The following is an 18,922-nucleotide window of genomic DNA, read 5'->3' as shown; positions in this document are numbered from 1 at the left end:
TCGAGTTAAAAAAAGAAAGAAGGGGGGTTGCGGTAGAACAAGTGAGGTTGTTGAGGAAAAGAAAGAAGATGCAGAAGAGATAAGATGAGATGAGTGTGGTGATGAGAAGGAAAAGAAGAGTCTGGATTAGTTGGATATCCGATGCGTTTATATCTTCTTTCGATAGGTACTATACTGACGCCGATGACGGGATGGTTTAGCTCGAGTTTCTCGACTTACACCCAAGTGACATGCTCAGCACGTCTTCGAGTCGAGGAGTTGACGACAACGCGGCTCAGCTCCGCAATTCGATGTCCCAGTGGCTCCATCGCGGGCTGGGCCCGTCAGGGAATATTCCGTGACGCTATGATCGACTCTCGAGAAAGCACGGAGAAAAGCCCCATTGTCACTGTGGGGAGCTGTTCCAATGCTTGACTGAACATAGTATGCTGTGGCATGTCTGCTTGCGCGGCTTTCCGTCTTGGTTCATCGTTGGCCCAGCCGCGATAGGGCGGTGTCAAGTTGAGTGAGATGGCTCCATGAAGCCCCGACAAGGGACACCAGGGTTTACACAGCACAGTAAGCCACTTTGGGGCCTGGTAGTATCCAGCAACGGGGGACTACAGGAGGTGTTCGTCGGGTCTAGTGCGTCTGAAAGTTTGGTAACGATTGGCCTTGAGAGACCGTTTGTTTCGAAACGTCTGGTTTCGACGCTGTTAACGCCTGTCACTGACAAGTTGTTCTGGCCCCCTAATCCTATGCAGGGACAAACAGGCCAAAAAAGCTCTCCCGAGACAGCCCTTGGGGCTGGGACACGCAAGCCCGCCCACTTCCCGAATTAGGATCCCGGGTAGCGCCCCGAAGGGCTGCGCCGGTGGCCCGGGGCCAGGGGCGGGTTAGTCGACCGCTTTGAGGAATGTGGCGACGGAATGGCTTGCGTTGACACCAATTGTCACTTTTTTGGCGACTTTATCCTCCAAATTGCTTGCATATTGTACAAACATCGGACGATGATGGCCGAAGTTTCCCAAAAGGGAGTTTTCGGAGTTGTCATGCACCAGACCCTTGAGGCAGGGAAAAAGAAGAACTAGCATTTGCGTGTTTGTGACTCAAAGCGAGATCAAAGGGAGTGAGACAGGCTGGGAAAAGAAGCGCTAGAAACTACGGAAGATGCCATCGCCCCCCCTATGCTCCCTTACAATGGAGCTTGCCTCGATGACGTGGACTCTCAGCTCCCTACCAGCCAGTTGTCCAGCTTTAGGTTTGCGTACGCACCTCTGAGCCTGATGTTCTCAGCCTGCCGTACGTATGTTGCGTGCATCTATTCTTGGAAGGGAACATGTTCGTCACAAAGTTGAGCTGGTTTTCGAAAGGCTCATCCCGATTGGGATTGACGTGCTCCAGTCATTGTATCCAGTTGTAGTAAGATGCTTCAGTGGAGTTGCAGAGTCGATGAAACCGTTAGCTTGATTTACTCCAACAGGGCGACGTACACCACAATCAATTTGATTCAAGCTCACCAAGAAGCGTCGATCAACCGAGATGTGGGATCAAATTGACGAGACATGGGTCGGAGCTGTTTGCAAGTGTCCGCCTTTCACGCCAATCATTGGTGTTTGTACCGTGGTATTATCTGTGTAGAGCTTTAGCCTCGTGCAGTTGAAGCATAATTGACGGCAGTCTCTGGAGCATCACACCATTACGGAGAATATGAAGCCATGTTCAGATCGACAACTAAAGTTTCTCCATCCAATAGTTGCCCCGTTTGCGGGTTTTCTTTAGATGATGATTTTCAGCTTCTTGTCTCCCCGTAGCGGGATTTGCCGTTTCAACCTAGACTCTGCGTGCCAAAGGTAATGTTCGACAGAGGCTACGAGTACATGTGATTCCAATGATCTTCAGGAGGTTTCATCGAATTTCTTCTTCATTGCCAACAAAGTGCCATTTTACGGAAGTTGGCTTCCGTTTAGCAATTTCTTTTCATCTTCGACAAAAAACAACTTGGCCACGATGATACATGAGAGGTCAAAGATGTTCTTCCACCAATCTTTCAAGCCAGGATCAAAGGCGTGATGAGAGATAATATGATCCGTCTTATAATTCGGCTAAAGCTTTGAAACATTCTAGGATGACGGATCCTAAAGATAAAGCTATTTTGAACTTTCCAGGGTCTCGGGAGTACTTGGGTATTGGAGGCGAGTTGACGTGGCACACCAGATCGATGATCAATTCCAGAGGGACGAACGAGGTCTGAGAGCGAATCTCACTGCAACGGTAATCTTGGTCGATCCAGGATGAACCGGGAACGGAGCTGTCATCGGAACTTGGAAGTGTCACTTGCCTTGTAGCCGCCAGCTCGAGTAAGTCAGTAACTTGATTGTTCATGGTCTGTTGGATCCCCTATCTCCCCGGAAATACGACGACTGCAGAAGGGCAGTGCTTACTTGGACCTCATAAACCGACAAAACCAGCGATGGGAATAGCAACACTAGAGACCGACTATAGTTCTCATAGGAATTGCATCACAATGAGTACTGTTAATCCATCATGGCCTCCGTAGCGTGAAAGTTCGGCATCCAAAGCCGGAGGCAACCCACAGACGGTCCATCGAGCGAGCTATGGCCCATGGGGGCTTCCCCAGCAGCGAAACGGGAGGGTCCACCCCTGAGACGGCGCATAAGAGCCCTATGTGATCCCAGCCGCACAAGCGTAAGCTTCTCAGGTCCCTTCTAAAGCAGACCAAGAAATCTAGCCCTGAGCGGAGCCCTTCTCCCCCCTTGCCTTGCCATTCAAGTCGTAGCTGAGGTAAAGAGATGCAATACACCGTAGCACTACCTACGAATACACAGTCGAGACTAAGGTAGTAGGCATGGGTGTATCTGTAAAGAATGCAAGGGAAACCCAGCGGCGACGCCCGAAAGCCAATTGGCTCAGCCCCCTATTCGATTCCCCGTTCCGGACAGTGGGGCCGGTCCGAATGGCGTGTGCGCGCCGCAGCTCTCCCACCAGCGCCCCCCCGCGAAATTTTTCTCTGCTTTGCGGCGCGCCGCTTGCTGCAAAGCCACAACCGCCGCATCACGCGCACCCTGCCTCCCTCACATATTCACCCACATTATCCGTATTACCTCACTCATCCTACCTTACCTTACATCTCGCCCCCGTCCAACCCCTTATCGCGCGCTCCCGTGCGAAGCGCCGGGTTTGCGATGCCTTCTCCGGCGCTCGGAGGATACAGCCCGCTGCTCGGCGTCTACGGCGTAGTATCGTTTCTCCGTAACGTAGTGCTACTCACGTCATCCTCACTCATCCTCGTCACTTTCATTGTTGTTGGGTACCGTCTGTTTCTTCACCCTTTGGCTCGCGTACCTGGGCCCAGACTCGCTGCCATTTCGAATGTGTGGTATGCTTACCATGTTCGCAACGGGCGTATGCTCACGCTGGGAAAGACGCTTCATAAGCGGTACGGGCCGGTCGTGAGAGTTGGGCCGAATGAGGTTTGGTTCGATTCTGTAGATGCATTCAAGCACATTTATCGTATGTTGACTGTATCTTGTGAAGAAGGTCTCATCTCATGCTCACTCGGTTACAGGAGCCGGTAGTGGTTATGAAAAGTCCGATTTCTATTGTACGTTATGAGATTCCTCATCTCACTTCACTCCCAGCTTACACAAAGTCTACAGTGTCAACTGCCCTCCAAAGACCAGATATCGCTTTTACACCCTTTCCGAACTTTTCGTCCCCAGATACACTAGACTTGCTATCCGAACGTAACACGCAACGATACCGCTTACAACGGCGTCTCATCGGACCGCTCTACCAGACAGCATACCTCAAACGGCACGAACCTGCTCTCGACGCAGTCCTAGCTCGAGTGATAGCCACGCTCCGTTCTCTCAACGGCGCCGAAGTAGACCTCAAGGAATGGATGCACATCATAGCCGTCGAGTCCCTCTCAGCTGTCGTCCTAACCTGGTCACCAAACTACCTCCGCGACCACACAGACCACTCTTCCAGCACCCACGGCTACCTCGGCTGGCGACGCAAATCCGTCTTTGGGCTCTTCCCTCTTGCCGTGAAGGCGGAGCTGTTCTCCAAAGCATGCGGGAGAACGTTTGCTAACCTCTGGCGCGTGACGTACAAGACACCAAAGAACTTCAAGCCATTCTTCACCGGCGTCTACCGGCAGGTCTCGCGGAGGGTCACCTCGTCCTTGGCGAACAAGCCGGTCTCGAAGAATGATCGCAAAGAAGACTTCCTCGTGGATCTGATCCAGCTACACAAGGACAAGCCCGAATTCACGGAGCAGTATCTCCGTCGGATGGCCATCACTAATTTCGGGGCCGGACATGAGACCATGTGTTCCGCGTTGACGTCCATCATGTCCATGATCGGATCACACTCTGAGGCGCAGAAACGGATTTCCGAGGAAGTTTGCTCCGCGGCCGAAGACCCAAAGGTGTATGATAACGCCATCCGCTTAGACTATACGCAAGCAGCCATTAAAGAAGCGCAACGGTTATATCCTGTCCTCGGGATGGCTCTGCCCCGCACGGTGCCCCCTGAAGGACTTACGGTCCATGGAAAGACCTTTCCATCCGGGACTACCGTCGGCTGCAACCCTGTCTCACTACACAGGAACCCTTTAATATTCGGCCCAGACGCGGAAGAATATCATCCGGACCGCTGGCTGGACACGGAAAGGGATCTCAAGGGTATGGAACGGTTTAATCTTACTTGGGGCGGGGGCGGAAGGATGTGTCCCGGACGACACCTCGCGGAGCTGATCGTTTACAAGACGATACCGGCGCTTATGGAGCACTTTGATTTGGAGGTTGAGATGCCGCCTGAAGCAGAGATACAGTACTACTTCATGGCGATGCTCACTGGGGTGAAAGCCCGGTTTTTGCCCAAGAAAGCAGGAAATTCATGACGGACTGTTACAGCAGCTAGACTTTGGACAGGCGACCTCATGAAATGTATGAACAGTCTCATGAGTCAACCATCGATACGGCTTATGTTGGAATGGCTGAGACATGAGAGATGACACGAATGACATGAGACACTACATAGAGGTACCAGGATAGACAAAATGATCGACTAGAGCCATAAAATGAAGTGGAGGAGATGAGTAGTTGATTCCTGCTCTATATGTGGCCCGAGCTGTATTGTTTGGTTCACGATTTTCAGTTCAAGGCCAAGGACCCTTCATGTTCTCATACTTGGCGACATTGAGAAGGAAGGTCATGTATCCCACAGCACTCTCCGAGATACCCCTTTTGTATATCTTGCGCGACGGGTAGTACTGGCACCCGCCCTTCTGCCCAGTTTCCGCCGCCTCCTCCTCCGAAATGCCAAACTTGAGCTTGAAGCTCATAATCTTGGTAGCCGCCTCGTTCACGACATGTCTGCTGTACGCCCAGTCGATGGCAGTCCCAGAAGAGCCTTGGAAGACCCGTCCTTTCTTGCGGAGCTTGTCGATGCTGTAAAAAGGCTCGCCAGAGACCTTCTCCATTTGCTCGGCCATGTTGTTCGAGATATCCTTGTAGATGTCGTGGTCTTTAGGGGTCATGTACTCGCCATACTGTGTGTTCACATCACCGCGCTTGCCATCGTAGCTCTGATTGCGGAAGTTCATCTCGGGGTTGGTGGTCTGGATTGGAGTGTCCGACCACGCGTGGCTCACGATGCGGTTCTTCGTGTGGACGTCGAGATACCATTTGATGGATGGATACTGGTCAATGACCCACGCCATGTTCCGCGACTCGGCTTCGGAGAAGGGTGCAGGGCCGTGAAAGAGCTCATGCTCGGGCTTGTCGGAGGCGACGTCGAGAGCCTGCTGGCTGTAGATCTTGCGGTAGTCCCAAGTGAAGTTGAAATTGCGATCAATGTTGACGCCGATGCCGTTGATGCCATTCTCAGAAGGGCGGGAAGTAGGGTTGATGTTGTTGCCCCAACAGTTATTCCAGCGCTCGTCCCATAGTTTACCGTCTGGGTTGACCAGGGGGAAGATGACGATGCCGAGAGACAGTACTTGTCGGACTTGCGCGAGTGTAAAGACGGTGGTTGTGTTGTAGACGAGCATGGCCTTGTGCTTGTCGGCCCAAAGGAGGTCAGAGATGAAGTAAAGAAGACTGTCTGGGCCGCCGCGCTCGCGGGCCTGGACGCCAGCGGTGAGGTAAACGCGGTAATTTTTGCGCTCCACGCGGCTGACACCGTCGGGGACGGGGAGGAAGGCGACGGTGGACTTTTGCTTCCAATAGGTATCGAAGGGCGCTTGAGTGAGCTGGACGCCGTACTCCCTCTCGAGGCCGTTCATGGCGCTGTTCACCTCCCAGGCGTTGAAGACGGTCCTGTAGTCATCGGGAGAGCTGCTCTGGTTGGTGCCGATGCCTCTAGGGAATCTGGCGCCATCATGGAAGCGGTCAATGGTATTGACTTTTGCTGAATCCATGAGGCGATAGTCTTGGATGGTGTTTCCATTAGAAAGAAGGGCCGTAACGATAAGCTTGGTGATCTTCTTGAAAGAAGTCACCGGGCCCTTGTAAATTCCCATCTTGTTGGAATTTCCGTGGAACGATTTTACGACTGAGAAGAGCTAGGTTCACGAATTCTCATCTTGTAGGTATTGTTTGAAAAGAGCATGATGACCTATATATGAGCCGAGTGTTCTCGGAAGTCCACTATGTCTTGGTCTGCACGATTCTCACACAGGGCCTTTCCGAGACAGTATGGAGCTATGTGTGTGAACATTGCTGGCTTTAAATCGTGTGGCTGCATGTCGACGAGGATTTTCTGCAATAAAGGCAAAAGGTTAATAACGTGTGTTTCCAATTCCCGGTGGTCGATATTCGAAGCCAACACGCTCAAGCTGGTTGACAGAAAGTATCGTAAGATCACTTGAGCTGACTTATACTTTGAGATAATATACCTGCAGACGCCGTCGAGGGAGAAAGGGGGCGTTAAACCAGCAAATGTGGGCGTAAGTTTGCAGCCTTAGACATGTGTAGAGACCCTGGGCCGTTGAGGTTTGGAGGCGTATGCAAAACGACCGAAAGTTGAGCGCCACCTAAAAGGCTTCAGGCCAGAACATTGACAAATCTTTCCGTTAGTAGTCGAGGTGCTGAATTTTTAATTGAGAGTTTGTGACGATGGAATTTGTAGGACTCTAGACGGGGTGGCTGACATCGATACCTTGACGACCATTGTTCTGCGAGGAGACCTTTTAAATGAATTTGAGAAATATTAGGCCTAGATTCCAATGAGAGGGGTCATAAATGGCCAAAGGTTGACGAAGTTTGTGATATCTGGGAATAGCTTCACAGTATCAGGCGCTACAGTGCAGATAGTTAGGCACAGTATACGGCGATACCTGGGGACTGGAGAAACGGTGCATCCGATGTCCCGCGGTTGAGGTCACCAACCCCACACTGGGCGCTTCACCAGTCACATCCATGGATTCCGGCGTGGTGGCACTGGACGGCTAGCGCAGCAATCCACATCCCACCCTGAAGCCAAATTCCCATTTGCAACACGTCGTCCTCCCGTTACTCGAGAGCATCACCAAAAGAACCCCCTTCGAGATACCCCAAGTCGGCTCGGTAGCCGCAAACCGCCCACCATGGTTCTTCAAGATCTCGGTCGTCGCATCAACACGGCCGTCACAAATCTCACCAGAGAGCCCAACCTCGACGAAAAGGTGCGCCGCATTCCTACCCCGCAGAACCATCCGTCGCCGTCGCCACACGATGCCGCCGTGAGATGCAACAGCAGCTGCTAACAAGATCTGTATCCGTGTCGCAGGCTTTCGATGGCATGCTCAAGGAGATTTGCTCCGCCCTTCTCGAAGCCGACGTCAACGTGCGCCTCGTCGGCCAATTGCGAAAATCGATCAAGAGTACCGTTAACTTTAAGGAGCTCCCGCCCGCCGTCAACAAGAAGCGCCTCATTCAAAAGTCCGTTTTCGATGAGCTCGTCAAGCTCGTCGATCCCCATGCCGAACCGTTCAAGCCTAAGAAGGGCAAGTCCAACATCATCATGTTTGTCGGTCTGCAGGGTGCCGGTAAAACGACAACATGTACCAAGCTCGCACGCCACTACCAGGCGAGAGGCTTCAAGGCCTGCCTGGTGTGCGCTGATACCTTCCGTGCTGGTGCTTTTGACCAGCTGAAGCAGAACGCGACCAAGGCGAAGATTCCATACTACGGTTCCCTGACAGAGACGGACCCGGCGGTGGTAGCAAGAGACGGTGTCGAAAAGTTCAAGAAGGAGAAGTTCGAGATCATCATCGTGGATACATCAGGTCGTCACAGGCAAGAGGAGGCTCTGTTCCAGGAGATGGTGGACATTCAGACGGCAATCCGACCCGACGAGACGATCATGGTGCTCGACGCATCCATCGGTCAGCAGGCCGAGTCGCAGGCCAAGGCGTTCAAGGAATCAGCAGACTTTGGAGCCATCATCATCACCAAGACGGACGGTCACGCAGCGGGTGGTGGTGCCATTTCCGCCGTCGCAGCAACACATACCCCTATCGTCTTCATCGGTACGGGCGAGCACATGCTCGACTTTGAGCGTTTCGCACCACAACAATTCGTACAGAAGCTGCTTGGCATGGGCGACATGGCCGGACTGGTGGAGCACGTGCAAAGTTTGAAGCTCGACCAGAAGGACACGATAAAACACATCACGGAAGGTATCTTTACGGTACGCGACCTGCGGGACCAGCTATCCAATATTATGAAGATGGGGCCATTATCTAAGATGGCGGGCATGATTCCCGGCATGAGCGGTATGATGCAGGGCATGGACGACGAGGAGGGTAGCGCCAAGCTCAAGCGCATGATCTACATTTGCGACTCGATGACGGAGAAGGAGCTTGATTCGGACGGCAAGATGTTTATCGAGCAACCGACGCGGATGACGAGAATCGCTCACGGGTCGGGAACCTCGGTGCGCGAAGTGGAGGACCTGCTGACGCAGCAGCGGATGATGGCGGGCATGGCCAAGAAGATGGGCGGCAACATGAAGAACATGCAGCGGGCGCAGCAGGCCATGGGCGGCGGCAACAAGGCACAGCAGATGGCGGCCATGCAGAAGCGCTTGCAGAGCATGGGCGGCGCCGGAGGTATGGGCGGGGGCGGGATGCCGGACATGGGCAGCCTCATGAAGATGCTCGGCGGCGGAGGCGGCGGTGGCATGCCCGATATGCAGGCCATGATGCAGCAGATGGGTATGGGTGGTATGGGTGGTATGCCGGGCATGGGCGGCGGAATGCCTGGTGCCGGCCGGGGCCGCGGCGGACGTCGTTGATGTAATCTTGTGGGGGAGGAGAGATGATGATGTCTAAACCAAAGAAAAAAAGAGTAATCCGTACCAAAAAGATGCTTCGTCAATGATGACAAGCAACTGCGAGTGGGGAGGCATGGATGAAGGCATGATGGATTTATTGGAGTCGCCTGGGGCGGGATCACATTCGGAACCCTCTTATTCATAGGCTTGGCGTTTTGGGAGGAGAAGCACGAAGTGGATGGAAATACAACAAGACTTCCCAATCTTTTGCCATGTTGATCCAAACCTGCTGCCATGGTGAAATTCAGCGGCTTCCCTTCATTGACGTGATGGTCGCATCTCTGGCTGATAGGCCTGCCTGCCTTGCTCTCAAGTAGCAGGTGACGAGCGAAAATCACCTTTGGGAAGAAGGATGTGAAGATCTCACGAAGCCGCGCAATGTATTGCTTCACAGTGGAGCCCGCAAGCGTCTCGAGAGATACTTGGCTCAACCAACCACCAACGCACCAGCAATCACCGATGCGCTCCCTGATGCTACTGTGACGGAGAATTCAGACCGGCGGATTCTGTCAATCGATCAACGTGCGTTTGGGTCCATCACCCGCGGCCAGCGTAGCGTACCAACGTCACAGTGAACCGGCCGCGTTTGAATCTGTGGCGGTGTGGCGGTGCCGCATTAGCCAGGCGAGCCATGGCAAGACTTTTCGCTTTTCAATCGAGATTTGTGGCGCGTGCGGTAGCAAGTAGTGTACGCAGTAGTAGCAAAACGGGAATAATGGGCAGAGAAAACGACAAGCAATTAAGGTATGATGAGGGAGGATGTGATTGGCAAAGTCGGATCTCGTGTGCCGTGACATGGAGGAGGGTGCCTTATTTGGGGGCGGGATGACGTCGGTTTGCTCCGCTGTCACGATTTTTGGCATGAGGAATTTCTGTCCATGTATCAATTGTGCGTTTCCGAGCCTGCTCATTACCTTCTTTGCTATTTGGCGAACTTGACTTTCCGAGTTCAATAGCGTACAATGTACAATGTAGAGCCCATCAACCATGTGTAGGGAAATTTACTCCTACGGCGAAAATCAGTCCCAGCCGAACTGAAACAAGCCATGATTATCTTTCGGAAATTAGAATGCAACGAAGTCTAAACGAAAGCGCTATCGTTGTCTAGAACGTTGTCCGATTGCATCTCTCTAGATATTGACCAAATTGATCAATCTCAGTGAAAGCAAGGGCAATCAATGGCTTAGGTAACTTGGTACGTGCTATCGAGAATTGCTTTTTTGTGTAGTTGCCCAGGTTTCAATGCTGGAAATGTCTAAAATCATGAATGCATGAAGCTGGTTTAAGCTACCGGAGCTGGAGCTAAACCGTGACCGGTTCACCCCTTTCGAGATTGATGAAACAGCAGCCAATAGTGTGAGCCTCAAGGTTCACATTTGCCAATGCAAAGTGCGGAAAAAAGCGAAATCAGTAAGAAGAACCTCTGCCGTGTCCATTCGGAGAAGAATGTGTTCAGGCCATCAAAGTTCCCCTGTCGGTGGTGCAACATCAAAGTGGTAGTTTTGTGGCACGAGGGCGCTAACAACACAGGCCATCGTCGATACAAACGTCCCGGACCTTTTGGTCCCCCTCGAGAGCGACCCCTGGAATGCCCGTCTGCCACGATGCCTTACGGACGACCCTCCCCCAGTCCGGTCACCAGGGATTAGAACCAAATTTTGAGTACCTACGTGAGTACGTGAGATCCTGGCTCTGAGGTTTTCATCTGACAAACGATTAAGCCTCTACGAGAATCGTCACAGCGGAGCCGAGGATGACATGTCTGTTTTGGACAGTGGATACATGTATGTCTCGATAGGCCCGCCGAGCCAACAGACCAAAAGGATGCCTGTAAAGCCTGATACGGAGGTTGCAGGACATGCTGAAGGGATCGGCGACGCTTTTGCGGGAGATGTCTCTGGACGTTTGGCGCCCCATTACCCTGTCAAGCCCAATGCAGTCAGCCGTAGTTCAGGTGCAGACAGACGTCCTTGGAAATAGGTTGCCCTATGCCACTCGTAGACTTTTGTCTGAGTACATGTACATCTTGATGGCTATGCTATGCTATGCTCTCCACTGTGAATCAGACCGAAGAGAGGAAGAAAAACAGATACGGAGTACCTACTATTACGCCTCATCTCGTATGGCGTGGCTTGACGCCTTTGCCCTTTGGCAGAGAGTAGCGCATCATCACCGTCCTATGGAAGTCCAGACCTTTTCCAATCTTATGTCGTCCGGGATTCTGATTGGAGCAGTCGGATCTGAGGTGCCGGTTGACAGGGATTGAGGAGCTCGCTCACTCTGTGGAGTGCGGGAACAGACCCGGTCGTTGCCAAGGATGTGTAGATGTGCCCACCGCCCACGCGTCCGAGGCGGCATGACGTCGTTGGTGTTTTTTATTTTTTTACGCAGTACGTTACTTTCGCTGAGTACCTGGCGCGTGGCTTGACTTTTTTTTTTTTGCTCTCTCTTTTCGTATCATTTCTGCTAGCATTTCGTATGGATACGGTACGGATACATACATTCAGCGACCAAAATGTCTAAGACAATCAAGTCACTTTTTGGGCCAGTTTAGTCACTAGCCACAATCCGGGGTTTTAGTGCGTAACAGGAACGGCCCTGGCTTGAAATGTCCCCCCTCCCAAAAGGTCCCGAAGCTGAAAGTGAACCAATGTCCGTCGTGCTGCAGTGCAAAGGTACACACAGAGAACACCCCATGTATTGGGGTCTCGACTGGTTCTGTGGTTCAAGAAGTGAGGTACCGTAACAAACGCCCCTAGCAAAAGCCTGAAATGAAGCCGCGGCTGGAATGACATATGGCTGCGTATGGCTGCGTATGGCTCCGTCGTGCGTCGCGCCTGCCCTCGATCCCACATCCCACATCTCCCCCAACAGTGTGCGCCTTCCCAAGTTTTTCGTCCCATTTTGGGATTATACAAACATGACGTCAAGCCAAACTCGCGAGGTACCAAGGTACCTAACCATGAACACTCAGAGGAAGGAAGACACCAGCGGTACTCACTTCAACATCGTTCTTGCCTGCCACAGACTGTAGACCCCGGACCTTATCCCTTAAGCTTAAAGTCGACCTCCCTCCCCTTCCTCTGCCCTCTCTTCTCCCTTCATCCCTCACAGTCAAGCCACCCTCTCCCATCCATCACAGCTCGCCAAGACACTTCTTGCAGCTCCCGGCGAGGCACAAGCAGTCAAGCACAGCCATCCCGTCTTGGCATCTTCTTCACCAAAGCTTGGCAAGACCTCTAATACGACACTGCACAACACCCAAAAATAACAACACCAACATCATCAAAAAAAACATCACCATGGGCATCTTTGGAAAACGTCGCGAGGCGGCACCCGCAGGCGCTGCTGCTACCGGCCATGCCAACGGTCACCATAACGGCGTCTCTAGCAAGCGTCGTGGCGCTGAGCCTTACTCCATGTCTACCCGTCCCAGCTTCGGGCAATGGCTCAAGGGCACCCTCATCGACATTATCACCATGATCTGCATGGGCGCCATCGGTCTCGGAGTAAGTTACACATGTTGTGGAAGCTCAACATCGCATTTCCAAGCATCGCTAACAATGTTCAGATTTACATGGCACCTCCCGCCCCGAACCGTTCCTTCGCCGTCACCTTCGCCGATGGTGAAGTCGTCTACCCCCAGTTCGCTTATCCCATGCGCAACGAAGTCGTCCCCATTTGGCTTGCTGCCTTCCTGGCCTCCGTCATCCCCATCTGCATCATCCTTCTCATGCAAATCCGCATCCGCTCCTTCTGGGATGTCAACAACGCCGTCATCGGCCTTCTCTACTCCCTCATCTGCGCCGCCGTCTTCCAGGTCTTCATCAAGTTCCTGATCGGCGGTCTGCGCCCTCACTTCCTTGAGGCTTGCCAGCCCGACCTTTCCCGTGTCACTAGCAGCCAGGGTGGCATCGCCCGTACTGGCTACAGCGCCGCTGGATTCCAGAGCTTGTACGTCACCAAGGAGGTTTGCACCGGCGACATGAAGGAGATCAACGATTCTCTTGAGAGTTTCCCCAGTGGACACACCACTGCTGCCTTCGCCGGCTTCGGATACCTCTACTTGTACCTTAACGCCAAGTTCAAGGTCTTCTCCGACTACCACCCTGCCATGTGGAAGCTGATCATCACCTACATCCCCATCCTCGGTGCCGTCCTCATCGGTGGCGCCCTCACAATTGACGAGTTCCACAACTGGTACGACATCTTCGCCGGTGCCGCCATCGGTATCACTTTCGCCTTCTCCTCTTACCGCATGACCTACGCTGCCATTTGGGACTTCCGATTCAACCACATTCCCCTGAACCGCGGCCAGGCCCTGAACTATGGTGCCGAGGCTGAGTTGTACGATGCTGTCTTCACTCGCAAGGCCGGCTGGGGCAAGCGTGGCGGCGGTGGTATCCTGCACCGCGAGAAGCACCACGGCCACGGCCACAGTGCTTCCACTGGCGCCGGTGTGAACGACTATGGCGAGCCCGTTGGATCCCGCAAGCCCGTCGGCTCTGGGTCTCGCCACCCCGATGCGATGGTTTAATCCCATCTTGAGTAATGCATGCCTAGATGGCAAATGGTTTTGACACCATGAAATACAGAATCGGAGACTATCATCTCCGCAGAAGCTCAGCTGGAGTCTTGGAGTCTGAGAGTTATGATTAACGGCCTCGCTGAAGAAACTACAATACCCTACAGCACAAGCTTGTACATTAGTCTTTATCCGGTGTTTACACCTAATGGAAGTTTTAATACTTGATCTACATTCGTTTTCACTTGGTGTAACAATAGTACTTGGTGACCTTGTGTTGTCAAGAGAATAGTTATCTTGCGAACAATATTCTCCTGTGATCACATCCGTCTGTGGATGTACTTGGACAAGTCTTCACCCATCGAGTCAAGCCACTTGTTTCACGGTAACGTTACCATTTAGTAAGGTTCATACATCCGTCATCTTTGGGTGATTATTCAGCTGCTGTTCACCTGTTTCTTGACAGAACGTTGCACGTTGGCCGTTAGCTGTACCGTGCCACATTGGTCAGAATCACATAAGAGCCCGCGCGGTTATTCAACACTCCGCGAATCCTACAGCCTCGTCCGAGACACCACTACGACCTCAAATTGCCTACTAATATCTTGAATCTTTGCGTGCGGTGTTACACGAGCGGTCGTCTGAGACGGTCAGCTTGCATAGATTCCTCGTACGTTCGGCTCCTATCAGCCGCAGTGTACCCAGCATGTGTCCTTGCTGTATTAGCTTGTGACGTACGCATCCTGGCCAGAACAAGAAGGGGAGTATTCACGGCTGGACGCTTCGAATTTCGTTTCAGGCTTGGCATGCGGATCGATGGCACATGGTCGGGTCTAAAGATCCTGCGTGAGGGATATGCTGTTGGCATTTGCGTCGAAGGGTCGCGTCTTGGGGGCATAAAGACCGGGAGACTTCCGCCCAAATGCGAAGGTCGATGCCCCCGAAACTCTTCTAGTAATCACAAACAGTCAATTACGCTCAAAATAATATCGCACAGAGTGAAAGCTTATTTATCAAGTCAACTATCATACCACCAGAATCCCTTAAACCAAACACATATCCAACTCCAAAATCTCAAACACCAACATAACCTCGCTTCGCCAACATGACGAAAGGATGCCCAGGATGCAACCGCCAGATCAAAGACTACCAGACCTATTGCGTCTACGGATGCAGCCAGGTCGCCTACTATGAGAACAAACGTCGGCGGGAGCGCGAACGCCAGCGCCAGATGGAAAGGATGCGGGAGAGGGAACGGAGTAGGGTGCCGCCTGTGTTTGTTTACTTCGGTTCCGGCGGTGGTGGAGGAGGAGGAGGAGGGTATAATCGGGGACACGGGTATGGTTATGGGCATCATGGACATCATGGATCTCGTCATTATTATTAGGATCTGATTGTCAATTTCGCACAATGGTGGAGATCCTGGTTTGAGAACGAAACGAGCCTGCCGTTTGACATGTTGACATTGAAAGATTCTCAATTTGATCTTCCTCGCGCTCGCTCAAAGGGAAATCGATAGAAAAACGTAATCTAATTGTCTTGAAAGCTGACCCAACTTTGCCCTTATGTTCGTGTCAAATCGGCAACATTATCTGTCTAAGATACGTACTCGCATCATTTGAATCTCAAAGTGTTAACATGTAGAGAGCGTATGTAAAATGTTAGAATTCGCCAAGGCCTTCAATCACACGTGGTCCTTTTTCTACTTCAATGGTATCCTGTCGTATTTTGTGACGTGTCGAGAGTAAGCAGCCTCTATAACGTAGTCCCGACACCTCCTTCTCGATGCCACGCCTCATAGGCTTATTACAAAAGGACACCGCATCCAGTCCTCTGCGGATCCTCCATCACCTTCACTACCCCTCTCCAGTGACTTTGTGGCAACCGCGCCGCCAGAGCCTACCGTAGGCAGCAACACCCACCCACCTACCCTATCGTCTAGCCTTGTCTTGCCATGTGAGCTCAGAGCCGTCAGAACATGAAAATCCCGGGCATCGGATATATAATTCATACCCGAACCTCTTTGATTTTCCAGCGCCCGACATGAATGAGTCTAGAGGTTCGGGTGCACGTAATACCCGAGAGATGAACGTCGATCCCTCCTTGGCCTCACGCCATCTTATCAGTGGTGAAGCAGGCTGACTATCAATGAATAGTGCATAGCCTGATTGCAAGGTCAGGCTGGGAGGCCGCGTGTGCACTTGAAGTTGTACCTGGACCTGTGTAGTGGTTGGTACATTTGTCTCTGTGCTCCTATGTCATAAGTACCCGGAATTATGTGGATGAAGAAAATGTAATTAATCGTATCCAGCTTGAGGGTATATAATCCATCACAAGTCCCGTCCAAGTCGTCAAACTAAACTTGTCTCCTCTCCTCAAAAACGTCAAATTCCCATCTTCCAGCCCAGATCAACGAGCTCGACTTGAACTTGCCAAACGTCTTGCTTACTCCCTTACTGAAATCCAAAATTCAACCTTTCAATCCTGCCTACAACACCAAGCCGCAACCATGACGAAAGGCTGCCCCGGTTGCAACCGCGAGATCAAGGACTCTCAGACCTACTGCGTCTATGGATGCAGCCAAGATGCCTACCATGAACAGCGAGAAGCTGACCGCGAAGCCGAGCGTGAAAGAGAACGCGAGCAGGAGCGGCAAAGGTCGCAACCGCTTGTTGTTGTCAATGTGAGCGGCGGGGGAAGTCAGCAGAGCAGTGAGACTAGCCGGGATAGTGAGGCCAGTCGTCGTTACTACTAAGGCCTCAACTGAAATTGCAGTGTGGCGACAGATGTTCGAGTTACCCTGGAAGGGGTTATGTCTGCAGATAGAGTGTTAGGTCAGAAAATTTACATGTTTCTACCGAGGCAACTCTCTAGTATTGCTTGGACTTTTGGAATCGACTCAGGTCGAAACGCAAAAGGCTCCATGCTTTGCTTGGAAATAATCTTACTTCTACATGCGTCATCTGTATTTCCAGTATCATGCATCTGATCTACCTATCTTTTCGTGATTCCAATATACCTTTTGGTCTTGTCCGCAAGGTCTAAAGACGCCAGCCATGCTTTGAAACTCCCTTATATGTGCCCCTTAAGGTGGCTGAACCGTGCAGTTTGTGATGGACTGGATGAGTCTAATCCCGCTTCACACCAATAACACCTATCCGGCGCATTCCAAACACACAAACGAGACAGACAAACATCATCCAGCCAAACATGGCCCAGAAGGCAACCCTGTAACCTACCATGAGGGCATCAGGTGACGACTTATCAGCGTACGAAGAGGCATTAGTCGCAGACGAGGCAATGACCTGCGCCACGCTGAGTCCGAGGGCTGTGCCGAGCTGAGCGCACGTGTTGAAGACGGCGCCGCTGAGGGCCTGCATGCGTTTGGGGAAAACGTCGGAGACAATGAGGAGGCCGACTGTGAAGAGAATGTCGCAGCTGATGGGGGTGAGGATCTACATGGGGATATCTTAGTTGCCGAAGAGTAGACTGAACGGATGAAAGTCGTAGGTTATGGGTGTTTCCTGAAAATAGTCTAGGTTACGGGCGTTCTCTTTGCTTACCTGTGCGAAGAAGGCGTTCTCCCAATACAGTTGGTTAGTGCGAATGAGGGCCATGAGAAGCGGCGCAACTGTGCTCATTGCCGATGAGATCAATAGCATCCATAAGACGGGCATGCGGTGGACGAAGATACCGGTTGCGATGCTTGTAAGTGCACCAGCGGCGAGAGATGGAACGACCTGGACTGATGCCACCGTTGCTGACAAGCCCTGGACCTGCTGGAAGCTGGTTGACGTTACTCAAGAAGTCTGCCAAACAGTGCCATTTCGACTTACAACAAACTGCTGTAAAGCTCCATACAGTTGGTGAGAGCGTTGGTAAGAAGTACCATGACGCAACAACTGGTGAACACATAGCTGCCCCAAAGCGAGTTGGGTATCAAAGCTGTCTTATTGTTCTTCACCCGATGATGCATCCACCCGACAAATGAAGGAATAGAGCAGCCGGCTATTGCCAGAAGCGCAATGCTAGATGGCTTACGGATATTGTTGATGTCGGCTGACAATGATCTGTGCCAGGTTAACCATTTCGTTCACTGAGCTGTACATAGACCAGGTACTTACGCCAATACATATGACAAGGTCGCTAGGCCGGTACTGACCAGGACTACTCCCACGGTATCAATATCCTTGGCAAGTCGCTTCCAGATAGATTGGTCATTTCTTGTCTGAAGGTCGCGCGGCAATGCCCAGATGGCAACCAAGAACAAAGCCGCACTTGCAGCCGCAGCCAGGTAGAAAGCCGGTCGCCATCCAACATTATCAGTAAACACACCACCCAGAACCAGCCCAAACAAGAACCCCAGCGGCTGGGAAAAGCCCATGCATGCGAATCCCATATTGCGCGGCCGCCCCTCCTCCATGTTGGTCGAGATGATGGAGATGGACGAAGGCGTAATGACAGCATACGCCACACCCTGAAGAGCCCGAAACGCAATGATCTGGCCACCCGTCTGCGCCAGACCGCACGCCATGGCGAATATGGCGCTGAAGAACGAGCCGGTCAGGTTCACCCGCTTGTTCCCGACGACGTCGGCGACGGAGCCGGCGAGCAGGAGACACGATCCGGCCGTGAGGAAGTAACTGGAGCTAGGCCAGACGAGGAGACCTTCGTCCAGGCCTATGTTGTGCTGCATGGCGGGTAGGGCGACGACGATGATGCCGTTGCAGAAGCTGCTGAAGAAGAGCTGACCGCAGACTTGGGCGATGACGATGCCGGCTCGGGTTTTGGAGAGCAGGACGGGGGCGTTCGTTGCTGCTTCCTCTTCTGAGTCGGTGGTCATCAGCCCGCCGGGGGCTTGTTGGAAGTCTGGTGGCGCGTCATGGCTTTTCCGTAGTAAGGTGACTGGTGTTGACGGAGCAGGCTCGAATGTCTGCAACTCCGTTGCGGTTTGCGTTGCCATGTTTGCTGTAGAGGTCGATGTTGATTGGTAGTTAAAGTTCAATACCTCCACAACACCTTAGTTGTGTGAACGAGCTTAAGTTGAGCAGACTCGACGGAATTTGGATG

At 52.3% G+C, this 18,922-nt stretch overlaps 8 protein-coding genes across 8 annotated transcripts; 6 read left to right on the top strand and 2 right to left on the bottom strand.

The window, feature by feature from the left end:
- Positions 1-3,185: 3,185 nt before the first annotated feature.
- On the top strand, positions 3,186-4,909 carry CLUP02_07248 (cytochrome P450; the record flags this gene model as incomplete). Its single annotated transcript, XM_049286243.1, has 3 exons — positions 3,186-3,513; positions 3,569-3,604; positions 3,723-4,909. The coding sequence occupies 3 exons, from the start codon at positions 3,186-3,188 to the stop codon at positions 4,907-4,909; spliced, it is 1,551 nt and encodes a 516-aa protein (XP_049143386.1).
- A 258-nt stretch (positions 4,910-5,167) lies between these two features.
- Positions 5,168-6,532, bottom strand: CLUP02_07247 (carboxypeptidase A; the record flags this gene model as incomplete). Its single annotated transcript, XM_049286242.1, has 1 exon — positions 5,168-6,532. The coding sequence occupies one exon, from the start codon at positions 6,530-6,532 to the stop codon at positions 5,168-5,170; it is 1,365 nt and encodes a 454-aa protein (XP_049143385.1).
- A 721-nt stretch (positions 6,533-7,253) lies between these two features.
- CLUP02_07246 (signal recognition particle protein SRP54) lies at positions 7,254-9,288 on the top strand (the record flags this gene model as incomplete). The annotated part of the gene is made up of 4 exons (XM_049286241.1): positions 7,254-7,263; positions 7,330-7,366; positions 7,423-7,732; positions 7,780-9,288. The coding sequence occupies 4 exons, from the start codon at positions 7,254-7,256 to the stop codon at positions 9,286-9,288; spliced, it is 1,866 nt and encodes a 621-aa protein (XP_049143384.1).
- Positions 9,289-10,709: 1,421 nt separating this feature from the next.
- Positions 10,710-11,687, top strand: CLUP02_07245 (uncharacterized protein; the record flags this gene model as incomplete). The annotated part of the gene is made up of 5 exons (XM_049286240.1): positions 10,710-10,804; positions 10,858-11,001; positions 11,049-11,265; positions 11,342-11,512; positions 11,562-11,687. 5 exons carry the CDS (start codon positions 10,710-10,712, stop codon positions 11,685-11,687), a joined length of 753 nt encoding a protein of 250 aa, XP_049143383.1.
- A 290-nt stretch (positions 11,688-11,977) lies between these two features.
- Positions 11,978-13,864, top strand: CLUP02_07244 (PAP2 superfamily protein; the record flags this gene model as incomplete). The annotated part of the gene is made up of 3 exons (XM_049286239.1): positions 11,978-12,002; positions 12,355-12,836; positions 12,899-13,864. The coding sequence occupies 3 exons, from the start codon at positions 11,978-11,980 to the stop codon at positions 13,862-13,864; spliced, it is 1,473 nt and encodes a 490-aa protein (XP_049143382.1).
- Positions 13,865-14,957: 1,093 nt separating this feature from the next.
- CLUP02_07243 (uncharacterized protein) lies at positions 14,958-15,239 on the top strand (the record flags this gene model as incomplete). Its single annotated transcript, XM_049286238.1, has 1 exon — positions 14,958-15,239. The coding sequence occupies one exon, from the start codon at positions 14,958-14,960 to the stop codon at positions 15,237-15,239; it is 282 nt and encodes a 93-aa protein (XP_049143381.1).
- A 271-nt stretch (positions 15,240-15,510) lies between these two features.
- Positions 15,511-16,686, top strand: CLUP02_07242 (uncharacterized protein; the record flags this gene model as incomplete). Its single annotated transcript, XM_049286237.1, has 6 exons — positions 15,511-15,596; positions 15,654-15,808; positions 15,888-15,917; positions 16,009-16,075; positions 16,190-16,563; positions 16,628-16,686. The coding sequence occupies 6 exons, from the start codon at positions 15,511-15,513 to the stop codon at positions 16,684-16,686; spliced, it is 771 nt and encodes a 256-aa protein (XP_049143380.1).
- On the bottom strand, positions 16,341-18,815 carry CLUP02_07241 (uncharacterized protein; the record flags this gene model as incomplete). The annotated part of the gene is made up of 5 exons (XM_049286236.1): positions 16,341-16,668; positions 17,048-17,307; positions 17,416-17,638; positions 17,689-17,922; positions 17,977-18,815. The coding sequence occupies 5 exons, from the start codon at positions 18,813-18,815 to the stop codon at positions 16,341-16,343; spliced, it is 1,884 nt and encodes a 627-aa protein (XP_049143379.1).
- Between the last annotated feature and the right edge of the window lie 107 nt (positions 18,816-18,922).

Source organism: Colletotrichum lupini, chromosome 4, assembly GCF_023278565.1.
Source record: "Colletotrichum lupini chromosome 4, complete sequence".
In the NCBI taxonomy this organism is placed as follows: Eukaryota; Fungi; Ascomycota; class Sordariomycetes; order Glomerellales; family Glomerellaceae; genus Colletotrichum; species Colletotrichum lupini.
This window is presented reverse-complemented; position numbering and strand designations above follow the sequence as displayed.